The sequence below is a fragment of the Emydura macquarii genome, unplaced genomic scaffold (assembly GCF_026122565.2).
Source record: "Emydura macquarii macquarii isolate MOO-44397 ecotype Brisbane River unplaced genomic scaffold, CSIRO-AGI_Emac_v2 contig_2768, whole genome shotgun sequence".
Lineage (NCBI taxonomy): Eukaryota > Metazoa > Chordata > Testudines > Chelidae > Emydura > Emydura macquarii.
The window spans coordinates 32,629,072-32,652,900 of NW_027132905.1; the positions used below are offsets into that span (position 1 = coordinate 32,629,072).

A 23,829-nucleotide genomic window follows, 5' to 3' on the forward strand; every position below is an offset into this window, starting at 1 on the left:
TCCTTGCTGATCCATCATTTCTTCCATTTCTTATAGGATTTCTGCTTTCTCTTAATCACCTGTTTGAGTTGCTTTCTCATGCAGAGTGCTCTGCAACCCTTCCCTAAAAATTTCTTCCCCTTCCTTGGGATGCAGGCTCCAGATAGCTTCTGCAGCTTTGACTTGAAATAATTCCAAGCCTCCTCCACATTCAGATCCTTGAGTTCTTCATTCAAGTCCACTTCCCTAACTAATTCCTTTAATTTTTTTAAGTTTCTCATTTTGAAATCAAGGACCCTAATTGCAGACCTATTTTTGTTCACTTAGTTTAAACTGAACTAGCTCATAATCACTCAAACCAAGGTTGTCCTCTACAACCTGTTCTTCTATGAGATCTTCACTATTTACCAAAACTAAATCTCAAATGGCATCCCCTCTTGTTGGCTCAGTGACTATTTGGAATAAATCTTTCACCTATCATATCCAGGAATATCTAGGTCCTACCGTTATTAGTAGCACTTGTACTCCAGTCTATACCTGGAAAATTAAAGCCTCACATAATTACATAATTCCCAGTAGTGTTTATTTCATTACAATATTAGAGGTATCTATCCATATCCATATTGGATCCAAGGGATCTATAGCACACCTCAAACACTATCTCAGCAGAGCCTCTGGTAGCTTTTTTCCCCAAAGTGATTTTGATGCAAACAGATTCTGTTTTATCCATTCCAACACTTCTAATATCTTTATGGTCTACCTCATCATTAATATGCAATGCTACTCCACCACCCTTACCTTTATTTCTGCCTTTCCTGAACAGCACATACCCTTCAATACCTGTACTCCAGCCATGACTACTATTCCACCACCTTTCTGTTATCCCTATAATATCTGGTCTCCTGCATGACTAGTTCTAGTTCATCCACTTTGTTACCCAGGTTCCTTGCATTAGTTTACAGACATTTTAATTGTTTCTGTTTGGCTTCACCCAGTTTCCTTGCCTGATTAGGTACAGTCATTCTACTGCCAACATTACCTACCTGATTGTTAGTGCCAGTTCCAATAATACTGTCTTTCCTCTTGATGTCTGTTCTCTTATCTGCTGTTGTTCCTTTCTCCATTGCTGTATCCTCTCTTACTTAATTTTCCTCCTGATCAATATTAGAAGCAGGAGTGGAGATCACATGAGCATCTCCCAACTGTCTCCCCCAACTTCCTAGTTTAAAGCTCTTTTCATCAGTTGTGCCAACAGAAGTCTGTTTCCCTCCCTACTCAGGTGGAGTCCATCCCATGAGAACAGTCCTCTGTCCATGAATGCCTCCCAATAATTGATCGTCCTAAAGCCATCCTTATAGAACCACTACCTGAGCCATCTGTTGATCATCATAATCTTCTCTTGCCTTTGCTCTCTTCCTCTAAGGACAGGTAGAATCCCACTGAAGATCACCAGCCTCCATTTCTTTAAGCTACTTCCCCAGCCTGGCATAGTCTCCCTTGATGCGTTCCAGCCAGAATCTAGCATTATTGTTTGCTACCACATGAAAGGACAGTCAGTGGATTCTTTTCTGCTCCCATTAGGATCCTCTTCAGCCTCAGGTCCACATCCCATATCTTAGCTCCTGGCAGACAACACACCCTTTTGTTCTCCAGATCAGCTCTGGTGCCAGGCCTGTCTGACCATCTTAGTATGGAGTCCCCAGTCACAGTAATCTGCTTCTCCCTGATGCTGTTGCAATTTTCTGGCCTTCCTCCTTCTCTTTCTGGGTGAAAATCCTCTTGTTTCCTGTTCTTACTTACAATCTTCTGTGAACCATCCTCTATCCTGCTGGGGCTCTGAACTCTGGCTAGCTCCATTGACTCCTCCTCTCTGCTTGTAGAACTAGCTGCTCTTCTCTTCTTCCTTGTCCTCCTACCTTTTGCCACTGCCTATTGTGTCCATTCATTTTCCAGCTGAGCAATCCTTTCTTCAGCTCTATTTCTCCTTCACTAATTGGTCTTTTCCTCTGCTTTGTTTTCATAGTCACATGCTTCAACTGGCCATTTTCCTCATCTAGTAGTCTACCCTTGCAGTTCTCCAGTCCATCTTGCATCTTCAGGTCTTGAGTTTTCCATTCAGCCTCCTCTCACCTTCCCTCCATCATCTGTTCAAATCCCCTTCAAAACTCAGTCCTGGTTTCTACCTGCATCTCCAAACCTCGGATCTTCTCTTCCATCAGCTCTATCAGGCAGCACTTCATACAAAGCACCTTTCAGGTACCTGTTCCAGGATAATGTACATCCCACAAAGCCAATCACCGGGACATTGACGCCTTGCAACCAGCAACCTTGGGAGAGATGGATTTTCCCACTTCTCAGCTGAGCACAAGCCCCTAGGTCAAGAACAAAAGATGGGAAGGGGTGAGGAGGAGGATAAGAGTTGGCTGCAGGAAGGAGTTGGGTCTCACCTGGGAGCTGACCAAGAAGGTCAGATGGAGAGAGACAGTTTCAACAATGGGGCTCAGAACAGCCTGGCTGGCCTCTGGACTGACCAGAATGGACTTGGGCTGTGCTTTAATTTCTGTGCTAACCTAAGGACTTCCTGTGCTGTGTCCAGTTCATAGACTCATAGCAGATGAGGGTTGGAAGGGACCAACCCCCTACTCAAAGCAGGACCAACCCCAACTAAACCATCCCAACCAGGGCTTTGTCAAGCTGGGCCTTAAAAACCTCTAAAGATGGAGCTTCCACCACCTGCCTAGGTAACCCATTCCAGTGCTTCACCACCCTCCTAGTGAAAAAGTGGACCGATCCCATGAGAAACAACTGAGGGTAAGTAAGAAGTACTTTAGAAGTTTAGAGGGAAGAGTTTCTCTTCCTGTTACAGTACGGTTATTGTCCTGTCCTGGATCTCAGATAACTAAATACATTGACACTAGCCTCCATCATTCCTGCCCTAGAAATTTAGGATTGGGTTGCAGCTCGTGATACTTAGTCCTGGGGGCTTAGTTTCACGTAGCGAGTTTTCTGGTGCACAGACAATATCTCTGGTTCACGGTAGGACTTGGCCATGACCAGTACGGCCCCATGAGTGCTCACAAAATGCCTGCTAGTAGTGGAGTCCCATGTGAGATGGCAAGGAATACACATCCAGCTATACTTAGACAACTGGCTTCTGAGAGAGAGAATCCCCTCAAAAAATATCCAATGCCCTCAACCCGTTCCACTCCTTCCATCCTACACTCCCAACCATCCACAGAATTTATAGAGGCCCTTCTAGGTTCCCAGTCGGCAGAGCTGTACCTCCTCTAGACAGGTTTCAGATCATCACATGTATGGCTTCCATTACAACAAGCGCCTGTCTCAAACTGTTAGGTCACATGGCCTTATGCTTATGTGATGCCTCCTGCTAGACTCCTCCAAGGCTGGCTGAGCTCTGTTTACCCACCCACCAAACATCTTATGGACCCTTGCTTCAAAGTCCTGACTCCTTGGATTGGTGGACAAAGCCCCACTCGCTCCCCATTCTGCACCCCTCCTCCACAACAGGTTGGTGGGGCCCATCTAAACCACCTACGGATTCAAGACATGTAGTCTTGGAAAGAGTCCTCGCTCCATGTCAATGTGCTGGAACTCCTAGCGATTTGGCCAGCCTGCAAAGCCTTTCTGTTGCTCCTGCAGGGACCACAGTACAGATCTTTACAGACCACACCTCCATAATGTAGTATGTCAACAGATGGGGGAGGGGAGGAGCACTTGCTCATCCCCTCTGTGGCAGGAAGTGATCTAGCCATGGAAATGGTGCTCTTCTCATGGATAACTGCCCTGTGGTCCTTCACCTATTGGGAACAAACAGTGATCTGGCAGTCACAACACACAGATCTCAGCCAAATACAAGTGGTTGCTGAAGGATTCTGTTCTTGAGATGGGACTCTCCTGTCATAGACCTGTTTGTCAGCAGCAGAACTAACAAGTGCCCTTCTGTCCCAGAGCAGGTACTAGCTCACAATTGATTCATCCCTCATCCATGTGGGAATGAAGATCGCCTTAATGCCATCCCTCCCATCCCCCTGATTCTCATGGATCTAAGCATGATGAGGCAGGATGCAGCCATGGGGTTACTCATAACCCAGTGCTAGCCCAGACAGTGTTGGTTCATAGACCTACCGCATCTGTCCACACAGCTGCTGATCTTTCCGCACAGTCTGTCAGCTTGTTCTCCTAGGATCAAGGACTAATTCTCCACCCAGACCCCACATCCCTACACCTGAGACTTTGGAAGTTGACTGGCTGAGCATAACAGATGAGGATTGTTCCAGAGAGATCCCAGAGATCCTCATGCAGTGCAGGCAGCCTTTTCCTCTCTACATGATCAGTCTAGATCCACGGGGAAGAGATTTTCCATCTGGGTTTCACCCAACGAGGTTTCAACCCATTGCAAGCTTCTGTTCCCAAGATTCTGGACTACATCCTCCATCTCGGGCTGGGGGGCCCCAGCTCTATCAGGTGTATTTAGCTGCTGTTGCAGCATGCCATGCCCCCATTCAGACCTGTACCTGCTGCGTTCCCTCACCCACTGTTTCAGAATTTCTAAAAAGAGTGGTTCATGCCAATCCCGAGTCAGGAGCCTCCCTGGTCCTGGGACCTTAATGTTCTTATGGGCCTTATGGAACCTCCCTTTCTCCATGCTCTCTGCACCATCTTACACTTAAGCTGCCTTCTTGTGTTGGTCACCTCAGCCAGGAGAGTTAGTAAGATTCAGGCACCAATGGCAAACCTTTACCCTATATTGCCTTCTACAGGGAGGAGACGGTGCTGAGACCTCCACCCTAAATCCCTCACCAGTGGGGTGTCTGATTTTTCACTGAAACCAAATCATTCATTGCCCCATTTTCTTCTTCAGTCATCTTCTTCTATCAGGGAGCTGGGGCAACTGCTTGGAGTGCAGCTCAGACCGTCACCAAGCATAATGCCTGGGGCTGAGAAATAACTCCGAGGCCAAACTTGGGAGAGCAGTTCTGCAACCCTTTATCTAGCCAGAGCTAGGGCTCCTCCATGCCTCTGCCTGTTAATCTGGGAGCTGCTAACTAGCCCCATGAGTGGGGCCCTCAGGGACAGACTCAAAGAAGGGATGACTTCTGACTTAACAGTTACTGTGCTTCTTCACAGGGATGGAATCCTTGCAGTAGGCGTAGTGGGTAGAGCCAGCTGGGATCCCCAGTGTGCCGGGCGGGAAGGGACTCCCGCATTGCAGGAGTACAGGTGGGCAGATGGAGATGGATTTCCCCTCTGGAGGCAGTGCGAGGTGCAGTGTCTGCAGTCAGACAAAAAGCTCCAGTTTGCAGCCTATCCCTGTACCTCCCATGACTGCCTCATGAGCTCAAACACCTGTCCCTATGACGCACCCCCTCCCCAAATGCTTTCCAAGGCCCCAGAACCCTCTCTCCTGGGGACTGGCACCTTCAGATCACCCAGAACAAAGCACCAGCAGTTTCTTCCTCATCAGAGTCATCATGCTGTTTGTGAACCAGCCCTCCCCAACAGGTTCATCCCCTGCTCTCTGCCCAGCAGATTCCTTACTGTGGCTTACACAGATTTCCAGAATAATGAACTGTGCTGACTGTTTGGAATGAACAGCTGCGTCTTGGCTGGAATAACCATGGTGAGACAGACATCCCGCAGACTGACTGGGTCATTAAACGGGTGTCAAATCCAGTGTTATCTTCAGGCCCCTGCGAATGAGCAGCAGTGGGAATGCCAGGGATGCTGCAATTTCACACTGGCCACAGTGAGCAACCATCTCGAGGAACGTCTGGGGAGGTCACGATTAAACTCAGGCCATGGAAAACAACGGATGGAGGCAAAAGCTGGGGAGGTCATTGCTGTCCATGGGCATTAGGAAACTGGATTCAGGGAGTGGTGGGGAAGCCATGATTATATCAAGGTCTCAGTAAGAGAGAGGTGGAGCACAGTTAGAGGGGGCACGGGGTGGAGGGATAGGCTCAGTGGATGGCAGGGAGGCACAATTACACACAGGCCAAGGGAAGAGATGGGCCCAGGGAATGGTGGGGGTGGGTACAATTTTTCTAGGTCAATTATGTATTCCCACTTCTGGAGCTTGGCTGCTCTGGCACGGAGGTGTAGACTTGCCTTCCAAATCCATGTCTATCTGGGTGCATAAGCATGCTTGTGGTTTTGACCTCAAGAAACCCTGCTCTATGCATGGGAGCCCCCAACATCCTCAGTTCTTGTCCTCCACCACAGAGAGTGACTAGTACTCAGCACCTTTGTTTCACTAGAGCGGTCTCTAGTTTTTTCTGCATATATTTGTAAATGTAGTGCTTTTGTAGTATTATCCACCACAGTTTGATCCCTTCCATTGATCCCAGCTCCTCAGTTGGTCCTGTTTTTGGCCTTGAGCTCAGGAAGGGCTTGGAGAAGCATATCTCTTGTCCTTCAGGCACCCTGGAGACTGATGCTCACACCCAGTGACTCCTATGGCTAGCTGGATCTCACTCAGTTATTTAGTGTGTGGCCTACCATGCTTTTACAGCCCAGACAAAAAGGCAAAGATATCGCAGATTCCTGGCCCATCTGACCTCTCTGTTCCTGCATCCCATACCTTGACCAGCATCAGTGCCAAGGTCCTGTATGACAGTCCCCCTCAACCTCACATACTGGATAGGGCCACTCACTTTAGTGTTTTGGCTATAAAACAGAATCTGTTGTTGGTCAAAACCCATTCAAATCTATAGAATGTGTACAAGAAACATGGGCAGCTGCAAGAAGCTATTGAGCATTAGAGGCTTGTGGTACTCCTCAGAGCAGAATTCATGGATAGATACATTAATCTAGCTGCTGCATTGGTAGCTGCAGATGATATAAAAGGGACAGTGCAGGCCTATGTCTCTGCCCTGGCTGTAAGTAACATGTTATTCCAAGAACGCCCAGTTCTACCCCTCCGTCAAGCACTCTGTGCTTCAGTAGAGAGAGAGAAACATTTGGGCATTACACAGTTATATGGAGAATTAAGACTGGGGGTGGACCCCTAGTCCGGTGGTTAGATTTTTACAACAAACATTTTATTTACAGATTTTAAAGGGCATTACATTCTTTGTTTGGGTTGTCTCTGCAAAAGTCTTTGTCTGGGCATGTTATGCGACTGCTGCTATATGCTTACTGCATAACTGGGATAATAAAGGAAATTTCCCAAACGCTGACTCTGGAAAAGATTTGAGGTTCTTAATAGATAATCAACTGAACAGCTCCCAGTGCGATGCTGTGGCCAACAAGGCTAATGCGATCTTTGGACACAGAAACGGGAATCTCAAGTAGAAGTGGAGAGGTTTTTTCATCTCTGTATTTGATACTGGTACAATGGCTGCTGGGATCCTGTATCCAGCTCTGGTACCCACAATTCAAGAAGGATGTTGATAAATTGGAGCAGGGTTAGAGAAGAGCTACAAGAATGATTAAAGGATTAGAAAACCTGCCTTATAGTTATAGACTCAAGGAGCTCAATCTATTTAGCTTAACAAAGCGAAGGCATTAGGGGGCACGTCACTCACTGCTTGGCTGGTGCCTCCTCCTGGTCGCTCTGGGAATTAGCTCAAGGCCAACACCATCCCATCCACATAGGAGAGTGTGCAGGAATAAAAAATTGACCACATTTGGCGGGGCATATTTTGTGCTCCCATCACAGCCCCAGGGCTGGAGGAGCTTGCATTCCTCCCATGGCTCCACTGGGGACCCTGTGCTCCCCCCTCCAATCCATCCCCACTATGGGGTCCCCTGTTCTCCTCTCTTGACTGACCCCTTCCTTGTCTGTCCTGTCCCCAGAGGCTCTGCTCACTGCCTTACCACTATTGTTTAAGAGGATTGTCACTCTGTCATTGCAGTTGCTGATAGCTGGAGGCAGAGGGGGAAGAGTGGGTGATGCTGGCTCCTAGAGGAGGGGATCTGGCTGCCTAGCACTGCAGCTAAGAGCTTTGGCTGGGGTTGCATGTGCACTGCAATCAGACCTCTGGTTAGAAACTTGGGGAGGCAGGTCCCTCCCCCCTCACTTCCTAAATGGAGCTCCCTCTTGCTCCCCAGTCCCTGCCAACAATTACTCTGTCCAAAGTCCCGCAGGTCTCTAAGCCTGCTACAGATACAGTCATTACTCCTTGAGCTCCCAGCAGCGGCTGATTCACTCTGTCCTGCCTGCATCACCTCTTATCTGAGTCTGCCGGGCCCAGATTGGTTGCTCCCTGCAACTCCTCCCTGATTGGCTGTGCAGCCTCTCTGGGCCACTTGGAGGACTCACCTCTGCTGCTCCCTGCTGAGGTTATCACTTTCTAGTCCACTGTGGGGCAGTCATCCCATCACAGAAGATTGTGGGGACTTGATTACAGTCTATAAATACCTACATGGGAAACAAATATTTAATATTGGCTTCTTCAATCTAACCAAGAAAGTATCACACAGTCCAATGGCTGGAACTGAAGCGAGGCAAATTCAGACTGGAAATAAGGTGTAAATTTTTGACAGTGAGAGTAATTAACCATGGGAACAATTTACCAAGGCCCATGATGGAGTCTCCATCACTAACAATTTGTCAATTGAGATTGTATATTTTTTCTAACAGATCTGCCCTAGGAATTATTTTGTGGGAGTTCTCTGGCCCGTATTGTACAGGAAGCCAGATTTGATCACAATGGTCCCTTCTGGCCTTCTCATCTGAAAAGTGACCATATTCTTAGACACCAACCGTTGGCCATTGGCATCCACCAAGGTTAAGCTGACAGTCAAACTTAAACTGGCACTGACAGCATGAGCCACTCTCTTGACTCCAACGTCTGCCCCAACACTGAGCACAACTTCTGCACTCAGCATTGATGGGAAACTACCAGGGCTAAATGGACCCTTTCAGAAAAAGAAGAGGAAGCATGTCCTTCTGGAAGACAGTCATAAAAAGAAACAGGAAGCACCAGGATTCTGTGTCTTACTTGTGTACTCAGAACTGCTTTCAGAGTCATCTCTCAGTACCACTGACACCATCACACCCCACTTTCCCACTGCAGATCATTCTGACTCGAACACATCTGGAAACCTTGCCACTGAGTATTCTGAGGACTTTTGCTCTCTGTGCCTGAGTGTGAGCCTACCAGGATGTATCCTAGTCACCTTTCCTCAGCACTTTGTGTCATCCAGTTTCAGCCTATCATCTAGCCCCCTCCTCTTTTGTTCCAGGATTGACATAGAGAATCCTTGGTGCTATTAGGGATGAGTTTTGAGGGTTCCCATACAGACCTTAAGACTCAAATCCTTCTTGTCAACCATCAGCTTCATCTCATACAAGGAACTCTCCAGTTATTGATGTGGTTATACATATAAGGCTTAGAAGTTCCAGGCAAATGTCATTTGCACTGACACAACCTTTGGCTGGTCAAGCCCTTCTTTCTTCTCCAGGATTAGGAACCATGCAGGCACCAGCATTCTCAGCACCAAAATTTCCCCAAGACAGATCTCAGGCAATGATATCGATGGCACTGGGTCTCCCAGCACTGATCTTAGTGCCCCTTCATAAATATCAGCCTGATTAGGATGATTGGGAAGAGAACAGGACTTGAAGCCATCATTCCTTGGAGGACAGCATGGAAGCCACCTTCCCTGAAAATCAGATTGGAACTGTTTCTGTGTTTCCAGCTGATGAACAGACAGTTTCAAGAACTCCCAGGGAGGATGGCACAGACTCTTAAAACTGCAGACTGAAGCATGGCAGTAGAGACTCCCAATCCCCTCTTTGAGATCCTGCAGACACATCCGAAGGAGAAATTATCTTTCTTACTCTGTTCCAGCCTCTTGAACCCAGCCAGGGACATTTGGCTTTCTCCCTTCTCATCATCTTCTTGTCTCCTAATATGCAAACAGGGGGCATGCAGTACCATCTGAGGGTCACCAGTTTTTAACTCAGCATCTGCTAGCCAACTCTATATTAGTGTCTGCAGCACAAGAAAGATTAAGGGAAACTAGAGTCTCATGTTTTGCCCTTTTGGATAGGGGCACATATTGGACATGTTTGGCAAGAAAGCATATTCATCTGGCTTCCTTGGTCTGAGAGCAGCCAATTACATGGCGTCATATCCTACTATGATTTTGCCCTTTGGGCTGCCATGATCTCTATCCTGAATTCCCTTCCAGAGACGCAAAAGGAAGCAATAAATAACCTATCAATGAAGAGTCATATCCTGGCCAGGCATTCTCTAAGAACTGCCTATAATTTCTCTGTCTCATGTACCAGAACTATGGTCACTGGGTGGTCTAATGAAGATATTCCTGGCTAAAATTATCTGGCCTTATGCTGGAAATCTAGGGCAGGATTGAAGGTCTTCCCTATTAGGGCAGTGGCTTCTTTCTTGAAAAGATTGATGAGGTCTTGACCTCCTCTCCTTCCTCCCCTTTTTCCTCCCCTCTTCACAGACCTGTCTCATGAAAGTCCTATTGGAAGAGGTGGATTCCCTTCTCTGGAAGAGACTTATAGAGGAGGTCCTGCAGGAACACAAAGGAAGTGATTTTATTCCTGCTATTCCCTAATTTGCAAGAAGAGCATTTGAGATGCAACCTGGACCTCAGAAACCTCAACAGTAATATAAGAACATTTAAGTTCAAGATGTTCACTCTTGGGTAAATTAACTCTGCCTTATTCCAGAGAGATTGGTATGTACCTGAGTTTGGGATCCTATGGTGGAGACTAATTGTATGCCTTTCCACTAATTCCCCTGATTCCCAGTGTGATTTCCAAGATCCAAAAAGACAAAGCCACGATCATCCTGGTGGCTCCATACTGGCTGAGATTTGAGTCAAGTCAACAGGTTCATCCACCTTCAAGTTCAGAATGGTAACAGCCTCTATAATCCCACCCTTAGATCCCTGAGACTGGTTTGTGGCTCTTTTTTACAAGATTCATACTTTGACATATCAATTCACTTGGTCCACAAACTGAAATTCCAAGTGGGAGGTTCCCATTACAGTGCAGAGTTCTTCTCTTTGGTCTTTCAACAGCACCAAGGATATTCACAGAATGCTTGGCAATCTTGGTGGCTTACCTAAGATGACAAGAGAGCCAGGTATACCTGTACCTTGAAGATTGGCTCATTTGAGGGAGATCACCACAGCAGGTTACTTAATCCTACATCTTTTCATCACATTAAGTCTCAGGATCAACAAAGAGAAGGTATCACTGTTGCTCACCCAGAGAATAGAGTTCATAAGGGCAGTGCTGGATTCCACAACAGCAAGAAAGAGATTCAGGACCATGGTATATCTCATCAACCAACTGCAGACTCAGCCACAAATGTCAGTAAGGGTATACCTCAGACACCTGGATCACATGGCCTCTTGCACTTATGTCACACAGCATTCCAGATTTCACCCATGTTCCACACAAGGGCAATTGAAATCTGTGTATCTACCCAGTACATGACACATGGACATGAGAGTTTAGGTCCTCTGAGAAATCCTCTCATTGTTAAATTGGTGGAAGGACCATCTCCAGATATGCCTACCAAGGTGATAATAATGGATACCTTCACACTTGGATGGGGAGCTCACTTCAACCACCTTCTGACCCAAGGCCTCTGGATTTCTGAAGACACGTTCCACGTAAATGTTCTAGAACTCAAAGCTATTCATCTAATACACATAGCATTTCTTCCCATGCTATGCAGACTATCAATCCAAGTAATGTATGCAGTGTTGTTGTAGCTTTGGTGATCCCAGGATATTAGAGACACAAGGTGGGAGAGGTAATATCTTTTAGATGACCAACTTCTGTTGTTGAGAGAGACAAGCTTTCAAGCTTACACAGAGTTCTTTTTCAGATCTGGGAAACTAACTATGGGCTCTGTGTAAGTCTAAGTAATGACAGACAACACAACAGCAATGTTTTATGTCAACAGACAGGGAGAAGCATGTTCATTCCCGCTCTTTGCTAAGAAGCTGTTCATCTCGTGAGTTAGTGAACTTGTCACTAAATCATACCAGTAGTGGTGCAGTTTTGCAGAATGTCTTTATGAACCAGCCCAGCAGGCAGTCCACAAATGATCATGAATGGACTCAATCCTGCAGAGCATCTTTGGCAGGTGGGAACACCCGATGGTATACCTATCTGCTTCAGATCAGAATAAGAATATGAAACTTTCTGCTCAAGGAGGAGCCTTGAGTCCAGACTCTCCTTCGGGTGCCTTCCTTATCTCATGAATTCCAGGAATGACGTGTGCTTAGCCACTAATCCTACTAGCACAGTGATACAGGATTCTACAGACATTCAGACAGGAATCAGCAGCAATGATCATGCTAGCTCCAGTTTGGTCCTGGGCAGTTTTGGTATTTAGACCTAGTGAGCCTGTCAGGTTAGCCCCCAGGTTTACCTGTTTCTATCCAATGTGATCTCCCAGAACGAGGCTCAGAACTTACATCCAGGCCCAGCATCATTGCATTTCACAGCCCGGGTGCCAGCTGCTTAGCTGTCATGGAAAGGAACTGCTGAGCTGAAGTCCAGAATATATTGGTTATAGTAAGAAAGACTCTACTAGATTGACCTATTGCAGCCACAATTTTGTGTTTGCTCAGCATGAGACCATCCTTCTCACTTAGGAGTAGAGCTGGGTGAGAAATATTTTCCCATCCTGGGAAAATTTTTGAGATTTTAAAATAATAATTAATGGGACTTCCTTTTGAGCCTGTAGCAAGTTGCTCTCTATTTCACCTGTCTATGAAAGCAGCCTTCTTAGTAGCTATAACATCAGCTCAAAGAGTAGGGAATATTCAGGCCCTCATAGCTGGTCCAGCTTACACTTTACAGTGTTCCATCAAGACAAAGTGACCCTTAGGCTTCAACCTAAGTTTTTTCCAAAGTTGTTTCAAGTCTTCATCTGAATCAGATGATTTCACTTGCCAGTTTTCTTTCTCAAGACTCATTCCAAGCAGCAGAAAGCCAAATTGCACACTCTTTTACTTGTTATGGCTCATTCATATTCCCTTGACAAAACAAGACCCTTCAGAAGCTCCCCCAGGATGTTTTATAGCATATGCTGTTTGGGTGACATGTCAGGCAATATCCACCCAGAGACTGCTTATATGGGTTTCTAACTGCATTAGATCATGCGATGAGTTAGCAAGATTAGATCCACCCGTGTAGCTTACAGCCTGCTCCATCAGGGTTCAGGCAGTTTGTGCAGCTTGTCTAAAAAGCATGCCATTTTCATAAATTTGCAGGTCAGCTACATGGGGACCAGATTATACTTTCACCCAGAACTGTTCCTTAGTTGAGGGCTCAAGATCTGATGCCTGCTTGGGCAGAGCTGTCTAATAATCATTATTTAAATAGGACTTAAGCACCTCCCTCACTGCTTGCTAGTCTCCAGAAGTAAAATACACATGGACAATCACTCAAAGAAGAAAGAACAGTTACCAGCCTTACAGTAAGTGGGGTGGGGAGAGGTTTAGATGTTTTGTCCATATGAATCATACACCCCACCCTCCTGCCCCACTTCCACAGCCACGTATGCTACCTGGAGTCTTTATGGTTGGGCCCATTTCACCCCTTATGCCCTTTGGAGCGGACATGAAAGCATCTAGAGCACAGGCACAGTTTTAACAGGCACTGGTGGCCAGAAATTCTGATCTTGTGCACATGGGGCTCAGGAGCACCAGAAGTAGAATCCAACCAGGAATTACACATCTTGAAGTGGCACAGTTATGTAATGGAGATGATGCAGGAATCACTGGGAGAGGTTCTCTGGCCTGTGATATGCAGGAGGTCAGATTAAATTATTATAATGGTGCCTTCTGGCCTTAAAATCTATGGACCTTTCCTAGGTTTATCACAATTAGTCCAGTTACCATAATGAATGATATACACTTTGTGGAAGGGAGATTAAACTTCAGGCTTCAAGCCAGTCTCTAACTACTGTATTCAAGATCAGGATGAGGCCTAATGGGGAGTCAGGTTACCACACCTCTGCCTAGGCTGTGAAGCAGTTGGTGTTGCCCACTGTCAGAGACAGGACATTGGACTGGGTAGAGTTTTGGCCTGATCAGTCTCGCACTTCCTGTGTTCCTATGACTCACTGAACTTCCTGCAGTGTTTCTGGCTCCCTTTGTGTGTTGGAGTAGTTGGAGCCCTGTGGATCCTGTAAATTCTGCAGCTCCTTGTTCTGCCCCAGCTCTTTTTTTTTTTTTTTTTTTTGCTGTTAGATAGTATTTAACATTATCAGTTCAACTAATTGAGGAACTGCTGCTCTGGGTTGGTCTTGGATTCACATTGGACTATAGAAGTAGCTTTGTATGTCTGAAGATCTGGGACCTTGAGGTGTTCAGAGGACAATGGGGACTTGTGTGGGTGTTGTGGGGAGAAGCCAGATCTCCAGGTCACAATCAAGGAAGGAGGCACACAAAAATCTCTGGGCAATCCTAGGTGAGAAGTAGGTCACTGGAGGTGTTCAAAGTCACTGTGGTACATATTCCCTTTGTCCTTTGTTTGCAAACACAACTCTAATTAGTTTGTTCCTTACAGATACCACCACATTGTGCTGTAAACTGTCTACATCTCACATGGTGATCCCAATGCGCCAGCATGGTGCTAGGAATACTGTGCTGCAGGGAGTGGTGTGAGTGACTCAAGAGGGAGTGCTTTCCCCTCTGAGTCAGTGCTGACTGATGTCCTGGTATTGTGCTAGCATCACTGTGCTGCAGGGAGTGGTGTAAGTGATTTAATAGAGAGGTGCTGTCTGCTCTGAGTCAGTACTAACCCCACAGTACTAAGGGATGCAGGGAATACTGGCATTCAGATGACATGTGAAACCAAAGGTCTGATCACTTTCAGCCAGTAATGATAGCAGGTACAGCTTCCTAAGAGTGGAAGCATAGGTTCTTTGCCCTGGACATTTCTAAACTAGGTAATTCAAATTCAAATTCTGTTTCCATAAATCACTGTAAGTGGTTTCCATCAGATATGAGCTTTCCCTTCACTTCTAGTCCTTAGATCCTGTGTGCCTGTGTTCTTCCCCAGATGCAGCTGCTTTTCAGTGACAGGTGAAGAAATCTCCACATACAGTAAAGACCCTATGTATAGTGGAGTCAGTTGGACCTATAGTTCTGTGGCAAGACTCCCTGATTGGCACAGCCTACTGGAAATCTTGCAGTAGCTTTGGATCAATTTTCAAAGGGTTTAATGAATTAATCCAAAATTGACTATCTCACTCACCACAATGGCCCCATATCAGCTGTTGTGATATTCTGTGCATTTGGCTTGATGTTGCTGTTACAGTTTCAGTACTGTTAGCTACCGCAGTGTAGTGGCTAGTGGGGAAACTGGAGATTTTGACAGCTGGCTGGGGGCATTTTGGCTTTTGGCACCTGGGCAGGCATCAGAATCAGTTGGGGGTTGTCAGAGAATCATATGAGCTGATGTTTCTGCTATAATCATTCATTAATGATCTGGAAGATTGGGTAGATTGCACCCTCAGCAAGTTTGCGGATGACACTAAGCTGGGGGGAGTGGTAGATACCCTGGAAGGTAGGGATAGGATACAGAAGGACCTAAACAAACTGGAGGATTGGGCCAAAAGAAATCTGATGAGGTTCAACAAAGAAAAGTGCAGAGTCCTCCACTTAGGAAGGAAGAATCCCATGCACAGCTACAGGCTGGGGACCGACGAGCTAGGCAGCAGTTCTGCAGAAAAGGACTGGGGGTAACAGTGGATAAAAAGCTGGATATGAGTCAGCAGTGTGCCCTGGTTGTCAAGAAGGCTAATAGCATATTGGGCTGCATTCGGAGGAGCATTGTCAGCAGGTCACGGGAAGTGATTATTCCCCTCTATTCGGCGTTGGTAAGACCGTATTTAGAGTATTGTGTCCAGTTTTGGGCCCCCCACTACAAAAAGGATGTAGACAAGTTGGAGAGAGTCCAGCGGAGGGCAACAAAAATGATTAGGGGTCTGGAGCACAGGACTTATGAGGAGAGGCTAAGGAAACTGGGCTTGTTTAGTTTGCAAAAGAGAAGAATGAGGGGGGATTTGATAGCAGTCTTTAACTACCTGAAAGGGGGTTCCAGGGAGGATGGAGCTAGGCTGTTCTCGGTGGTGGCAGATGACAGAACAAGGAGCAATGGTCTCAAGTTGCAGTGGAGGAGGTCTAGGTTGGACATTAGGAAAAAGTTTTTCACTAGGAGGGTGGTGAAGCACTGGAATGGGTTACCTAGGGAGGTGGTGGAATCTCCATCTTTAGAGATTTTTAAGCTGAGGCTTGACAAAGCCCTGGCTGGGATGATTTAGCTGAGTTTAGTCCTGCTTTGATCAGGGAGTTGGACTAGATGACCTCTGAGGTCCCTTCCAAGTCTAATATTCTATGATTTGCACAATCATAATTAGGTTTCAGAGTTAATTTTGCTTAGCATTAATGGACAGTTTGCACTTGCCTGAGCGGTTGTTCCAGGCTGTCTCTCTTCACCATTTGGGGAAGAAATGAACACATGGAGCTGGGCCAGAGGCATCTAACCAACAGGTGGCATGCTCCATTCTTCTCTGCTTCTCAGAACCAAGGAGATCTGAAGATCTCATCAGCAGGGCTGACAATGTGAGAACCCCACCATAGCCACACACTTGAGCCACAATGTGGTGATGCAAACCCAGCTTTGGCATACACCTCACCAGGTCCACTGGCTCCATAGGGGGAGACAGCTACACAACGCAGGGCTCAGGTGACTTTGAGGTGAGAGTGGGTACCAGTTAGGGAGGTGACAGTTGGTATCAATTTGGGGGGTTGTGGTGAGGTGAGAGTTGGTATGGACTGAGGTGAGTATTAGTGTCAATTAGGGGGACTCTGAGTTGAGTGTTGGTAGCAATCAGGGAGTTGCTCTGAAGTGAGAATTGGTGTAAATCAAAGAGGTTCTCTGAGGTGAGAGTTGGTGTCAATCGGTGGGGATTGCTCTAAGGGGAGAGTTGGTATCAAAGGAGGGGGGGCTGCACTGAGATGAGAACTGAAATTAATCTGGGGGGATGTTGCTCTGATGTGAGAATTTTTATAAATCGGTGTGTGTGTTCTGAGGTGAGAGTTGAGATCAATTGGGGGTGAAGGGTAGGTCTGAGATCAAAGTTGTTGTAAACTGGAGGGTTGCAATGAGGTGAGAGCTGGTGTCGATTGGTGGGTTTCCCTCAAGTAAGAGTTGGTATCAATCATGGGTGTTGCGCTGAGGTGAGAGCTGATATCAGTTGGGGGGTGAGGGAGTTGAACTGAGGTGAGAGCTGGTGTCAATCATAGGGTTGCTCTGGGGTGAGAGTGTTTATAAAGGAGGGTGGTTTGCTCTGAGGTGAGAACTGATATTGATTGGGGTGAGGGTTGCACTGAGTTGAGCGGTACTATAAGAATTGCCATACTGGGTCAGACTGTCTTCTGACAGTGGCCAGTGCCAGATGCTTCAAAAGGAATGAACTGAACAGGGCAATTATGAAGTGATCCATCCCATCATCCAGTTTCAGCTTCTGGCAGTCAGAGGCTTAGGGACACCCAGAGCGTGGGGTTACGTCCCAGACCATCTCGGCTAATAACCATTGATAGGCCTATCCTCCATGAACTCATCTAATTCTTTTTTGAACCCTGTTATAGTTTTGCCCTTCACAATATCCCCTGGCAATGAGTTCCACAGGTTGACTGAGCGTTGTGTGAAGAAATACTTCCTTTTGTTTGTTTTAAACCTGCAGTCTATTAATTTCATTGGGTGATCCCTGGTTCTTGTATTATGTGAAGGAGTCAATAACACGTCCTTATTCACTTTCTCCACACCATTCACGATTTTATAGACCTCTATCCTATCCCCCCTTAATCATCTCTTTTTCAAGATGAACAATCTCTGTTTTTTAAATCTCTCCTCATATGGAAGTTGTTCAATATCCTTGATAATTTTTGTTGCCCTTCTCTGCACCTTTCCATTTCTAATATATCTTTTTTGAGATGAGGCGACCAGACTTGAATGTAGCATTAAAGTTGTGGGCGTACCATGAATTGATATAGTGGCATTATTTTTACTGTTTTATTATCTATCCTTTTACTAATGGTTCCTAACATTCTGTTAGCGTTTTTTGTCTGTCACTGAACATCAAACAGATATTTTCAGAAAACTATCCACAATGACTCCAAGATCTCTTTCTTGAGTGGTAACAGCTAGTTTAGGCCCCATTATTTTGTATGGGATTGTGTTTTCCAATACGCATTACCTTGCATTTATCAGCATTGAATATCATCTGTCATTTTGTTGCCAAGTCACCGAGTTTTTGAGATTCCCTTTGTAATTCTTTGCAGAGCTTTGGACTTAACTCTCTTGAATATTTTCTATCATTTACAAATTTTGCCACCTCACTTTTTACCGCTTTTTCTAGTCATTTATGAAATGTTGAATAGTGCTGGTGCAATATAGATTCCTGGGGAACACCAATATTTACAACTTTCCATTCTGAAAACTGACCATTTATTCCCACCCTTTGTTTCCTTTCTTTTAGGTTCATAAGAGGACCTTCCCTCTTATCTCAAAACCCCTTACTGAAGCATGCTTAAGAGCCTTTGGTGAGGGACCTTATCAAAGGTTTTCTGAAAGTCCAAGTACACTATATCTCCTGGCTCACTCTTGTCCACATGTTGGTTGATCCCCTCAAAGAAATCTAATAGATCGGTGAGATGCAAATTTCCCTTTACAAAAGCTATGTTGACTCTTCCCCAACAAATCATGTTCATCTAAAAGTCTGATAATTCTGTTCTTTACTATAGTTTCAACCAGTTTGCCTGGTACTGAAGTTAGGTGTACCAGCCTGTTAATGTCAGGATCGGTTCTGGAACCTTTTAAAAAAATTGGTGCCACATTAGCTATACTTCAGTCATCTGGTACAGAAGCTGATTTAAGTGTAGTTTACATACCACAGTTAATAGTTCTGCAGTGTCATATCCTTCAGAACTATTGGGTGAATGCAGTCTGGTCCTGGTGAGAGCTCCTTGCGCATCTCGATCATCCAATGGCCCTCCCCACTGATGGTTTGGCAGCTTCCTGCTTCTGATGTACTTAAAAAAATGTTGCCGTTAGTTTTTGAGTCTTTTGCTATCAGCTTGTCTAATTTTTTTTTCACCTGCCTAATGATCCTTTTTACACTTAACATACCAGAGTTTATATGCTATTCTATTTTCCTCAGTAGGATTTGACTTCTAATTTTAAAGGATGCCCTTTTGCCTCTAATCGCCTCCTTTACACTGTTGTTAGGCCATGGTGGCATTTTTTGGTCCTCTTCCTAGGTTTTTTTATTTGGGGTATACATTCAATATGAGCGTCTACTATGTTGTTTTAAAAAAGTTTCCATGCAGCTTGCAGGCATTTCATTGTTGTGACTTGTTCCTTTTAATTTCTGTTTAATCAATGGAGGGGAATCTGAGGTGAGATTAGTGTCAGTGGAGGGGCTTTGCCGAGGTCAGAGTTGGTGTCAGTCAGGGAGGTACTCTGAGGTGAGAGCTGGTATTGATCAGAGTGGGGGTTGCACTGGGGTGAAAGTTGGAATCAATCAAGGGGGTTGTGTTTAAGTGAGAGGTGGTATCAATGGGGAGGGGACTCTCTGATGTGAGATTTGTATCAGTGGGGGGGTTGTGCTGAGGTGACAATTTTATTGATCAGGGGATTTGCACTGAGCTGAGAGCTACTGTCAATTGGGACAAGTGCTCTGTGGTGATAAATGGTATTGATTGTGGGGATTGCTCTGGGGATCAAATTCCTGACAGTTGCGGGACTCTGAAGTGAGAGCTGGTAACAATTGGGGGGGTTGCACTGAGGTGAGAGTTTGTAGCAAAGGGAGGTGTTGTGCTGAGATGAGAGTTGGTACTGAACAGGGGAAGTTGCACTGAGGTGAGAGCTGGTACCAATCAGGGGGCTGTATTGCTGTGAGGTCAGAGTTGCTGTAAATTGCGGGGTTGCAATGAGGTGAGAGTTGGTATCAATCATGGGGTTTGCTCTGAGATAGAAGTTGGTGTTAATCGGAGGGGTTCTTCTGAGGTGAGAGTTGGCATCAATTAGGTGGGGTTATTTTCAGGTGAGAGTATCAATCAGAAGGTTGCTTTGAGGTGGGAATTGGTGTCAGTTGGGGGCATTGTGCTGAGATGAGAGTTGATGCCAATTGGGGTGGTGTTGCTGTGAGGGGAGAGTTCTTATTGATTGGGGGGGGTGCTGAAATGAAAGTTGGTGTCAATTGAGGGGTTGCTATGAGATGTAAATCAGGGGGGCTGCTCTGAGGTGAGAGTTAGTATCAATCAGGGGGGTTGCTCTGAAAAGAAGGTTGGTATCAATCAAGTGGTTTCTCTTAGGGTGGGGGTTGGAGTCAGTTGGGGGGTTGAGATGAGGTGAGAGTTGGTATTAATCAGGGGTTGCTCCAAGGTCAGAGCTGGTATAAATTGTAGGATTGCTCTGAGGTGAAAGTTGGTGTCAATTGGGGGAACTCTTGGGTAAGAATTGATAGCAATCTGGAAGGTTGCAGTGAGATGAGAAGTGGTATAAGACAGGGGGTTGCACTGAAGTAAGAGTTGGTATAATTTTGGAGGGTTATCCGGAGGTGAGAGGTGGTATCCATTGCGGGAACTCTGAGGTGAGTGTTGGTGTGAGTGAGGGTTGAAGTGAGAGATTAGCAAATATTTCCAATGGCTGGAATTGGGATACTGGGGAGGGCTCTGAGTTACTGTAAAGAATTCTTTCCGAGGTGTCTGGCTGGGGGGTTTCATGCTCACTGACTAACTGATCCCATATTTGGGGTCAGGAAGGAGTTTTTCCCCATATCAGATTGACAGAGACCCTGGGGTTTTTTTTGCCTTCCCTTGCATCATAGCTTGCTGGTCTGAAGTAGAGTAAATTATGGATTCTCGTGTCACTTGAAGTTTTTAAATCAAGATTTGAGGACTTCCATTATTCATCCAGAGGTTATGGTCCTATCACAGGAGTCGGTGGGTGAAGTTCTGTGGCCTATGAAGTGCAGGAAGTCAAACTAGATGATCATGATGGTCCTTTCTAATCTTAAAGTCTCTGAGTCTATGAGATGTTCTGAATCGGGTGCTCTGAGATGAGAGATGGTTTCAGTTGAGGGGAGACCCCTGCAGTTAGAGGTGGTGTCAGCCGTGAGTGGATATCTGAGGTGTAAGATTGTGTCAGCCAGGGGATCAGGGATCAGGCAATTCTGAGACCCTAGTCTGCAGAACTCTGATGAGGTTCCTGTGCATTGGAGATTGTGTCAGTTGTGGAAGCAGTTTGCCCTGAGGTGAGAGTTGGTGTAATGTAATTCCTTGGGGGGGGGGGGGGGGGGGGGCGGGCGGGTGCTCTGAGATGATGGGAGTTGTGGGGTTCTGAGGTAAGATATGGTGTCAGCTGGGGAGGTGATATGGTAGTAAAAGAGGATGGGGTATGATATTATTTCATGCAGCTCTGAAAGAGGGGATGATAACTGTTGCGTGAGGGGGTGTTTCTGAAGTTAGAGAGATGGTGTAAGTTGGAGAGGGACTCTGAGGTGAGAGATGATGGCTGTTGGGGCAGATTTCCTTGGTGAAAACTGGATAGACTCCTGAGGTGAGTGATGGTGTCAGCCAAGCGGGGGAGACATCTGAGATGAGGGATGGTGTCAGCTAAGAGGGAGGACTCCTGAAGTGAGTGATGGTGTCAGTAGTTGGGAGGGGGTGGGGTGACTCTGAGGTGGGAGATGATGTCCATTGGGGGGCTTGAGAAATGAGAGATTTTTTCATTTGGTGGGGTTTGGAGTCAAGAGAAAGCTGGGGTTTCTTGTCCTCAGGGTTCTGCTGGGGAAGTCATGTTTCATGACTACTCCATGATCATTCCCTGTGGGCGGCTAGTATCACCTCTTGTCTCTTTTCCTTTTTTTTTTTTTTGTAGTTACCTCATCGTCGAGTGACATTCTCTGCAGCTAATCAGGCACAGGACTTGCAGGACCCCTCACAACATAGTTACTATGATAGCGGGCTAGAAGAGTCGGAGACGCCCAGCAGCAAGTCATCATCAGGGCCCCGGATTGGGCCACTAGCTCTGCCTGAGGATCACTATGAGCGCACCACACCCGACGGTAGTATTGGGGAGATGGAGCACCCTGAGAACGGTAAGAGAGCCTGCTGTATGCATGTCAGCCTCCTTCCTGGAGATCCTTTTGGTGCAGGCACTTCAAAGACTCACAAATCTGCATCCCAGGGAGGAGGAATAGATGGGGTGGGGGTTGGGGTTAGTAGCCATGTTGGGACAGTCTTGGACAGGGTGAGGTAGGGAGGTCAGGGAAGGTCATAGTGCTGAAGACAAGACCATCAAGGATGAGAAGGGACTCAGCAGGAGGGTCACTAGAGAGGAAGAAAGGAGAAAACAGGACATGGGAGGTAGGAGTAGAGTAGTCAAGGGGATGCCTGGGGCTGACATGGCACAGGAAGGAGGGGAGCCAGAAGGTCTCTGATTTGAGTTGTCAGCAGAACATCATGGAGGAGAATTCGAGGGGAGATCTGGACTAGAGTTTGCAGCTGAGTCCTTGGGTAAATCACAACTCTTTGTGTCTTAGAACAAAGGCCAGGGGAGTGTCTAGACTAGCATGCACAATGATGTTATATGTTAAAACTGAATTCCAAACTCTTGTCTAGACAGACTCAGAGGAGCAATTGGGAAAGGAATAAGATGAAGGGGAGAGGGCCTAGGGGATTCCTTGGTGTAGAGGTGGATATTGAAGCCATGTGAAACCACGTAGTGGCAGAGAGGGAGAATACAAAAGGCCAACCTTGGGATAGCAAGAGACGTGGAAGAAGAGGGGACATGGTGCAGTGTGATTGTGGTAAACCCAAAGGCATCCGGGCCTTCCATTGAGTTCATTTGCCACTGCCACTAACTCTTTTTTCTGGCCCTATCAAAGATGTTCTTCATTCACACCACAGATCATCTGCCTCTTCCCTACCTCAGCCATGATTTGGGCTCTGCTTTTGCCCCTCCCTGTGTGAGGAGTCTGTCTTTCTTCCCTTCAAGTAACCACTTCTCAAGGCTATCTTCTCTCAGGCTAAGTTGCCTCCTCCTGCCAGGCTCTGGCCATGTGCCCAACACCTCTCCTCTGCCTGCTGCCTTCTGCACTCTGGCATTGAGGAGAAGTTTTCCTCTAAAATGAAGTGTTTCATTACACAGGCTGCAGAGAAACATTTGGGGGAGAGCAGGGTAGCAAAGTTGTCGCCATGAATTTTTCTTCCTAGTGCTGGAAGAGATGGAAATGAGCAGGGATTCCCTCATTTGAGACAGGGTAAAAGACGACTGGATGACAAGGTAAAGGAGGGCTGGTAGGCACATTGCTGGGCACTTGCCTGTGGCCTGAGCCTGTGGGTGGGCTCAGGCAGCCTAAGAGGTTGGAAAGCCACTGGATCTCTCCACTGGGAACACCCTTGGTGCTATGGGGATTCTATAGTGGCAAAGGGCTGGTGGAAAAGGCCTCCAATCCCTCCTTGTCAGTTTGTGGGACAGGGGACTGAAGGACTACAGCTGGAGTGCACTATGCTCCAGCTATTCTGGGCTGCTCAATGGGCCCAAGGGAGTGCAGCCAGAAAGTTAGAGCAATCTCTAGACTGAAGTGGACCCTGAATCCAGGATATGCTAAAATGACATAAAGCTCCCCCTTGGACTGTCTGGGAATTTCATGCAGACCACTTCCTCCCAAAGAGTTAAAAGCATTCAGCCTGGAAGGATGCTGAGGGCGGTGGCTGATGTGATTGGAAAGCCATTGTCCATTGTCTTTGAAAACTTGTGGGGATTGCGGGAAGTCCCAGACAATTGGAAAAAGGCAAATATTGTGT

At 46.4% G+C, this 23,829-nt stretch overlaps 1 protein-coding gene across 2 annotated transcripts in view; it reads left to right on the plus strand.

Moving 5' to 3' along the window:
• The window catches only part of PCDH1 (protocadherin 1), a 99,091-nt gene that overhangs the window by 30,222 nt on the left and 45,040 nt on the right, over positions 1 to 23,829 (plus strand). For both annotated transcript variants that reach the window (XM_067566962.1, XM_067566963.1), the window contains exon 4: positions 21,899 to 22,118. In XM_067566962.1, the coding sequence (XP_067423063.1) occupies positions 21,899 to 22,118 (220 nt within the window). The remainder of the gene's footprint in view (positions 1 to 21,898; positions 22,119 to 23,829) is intronic.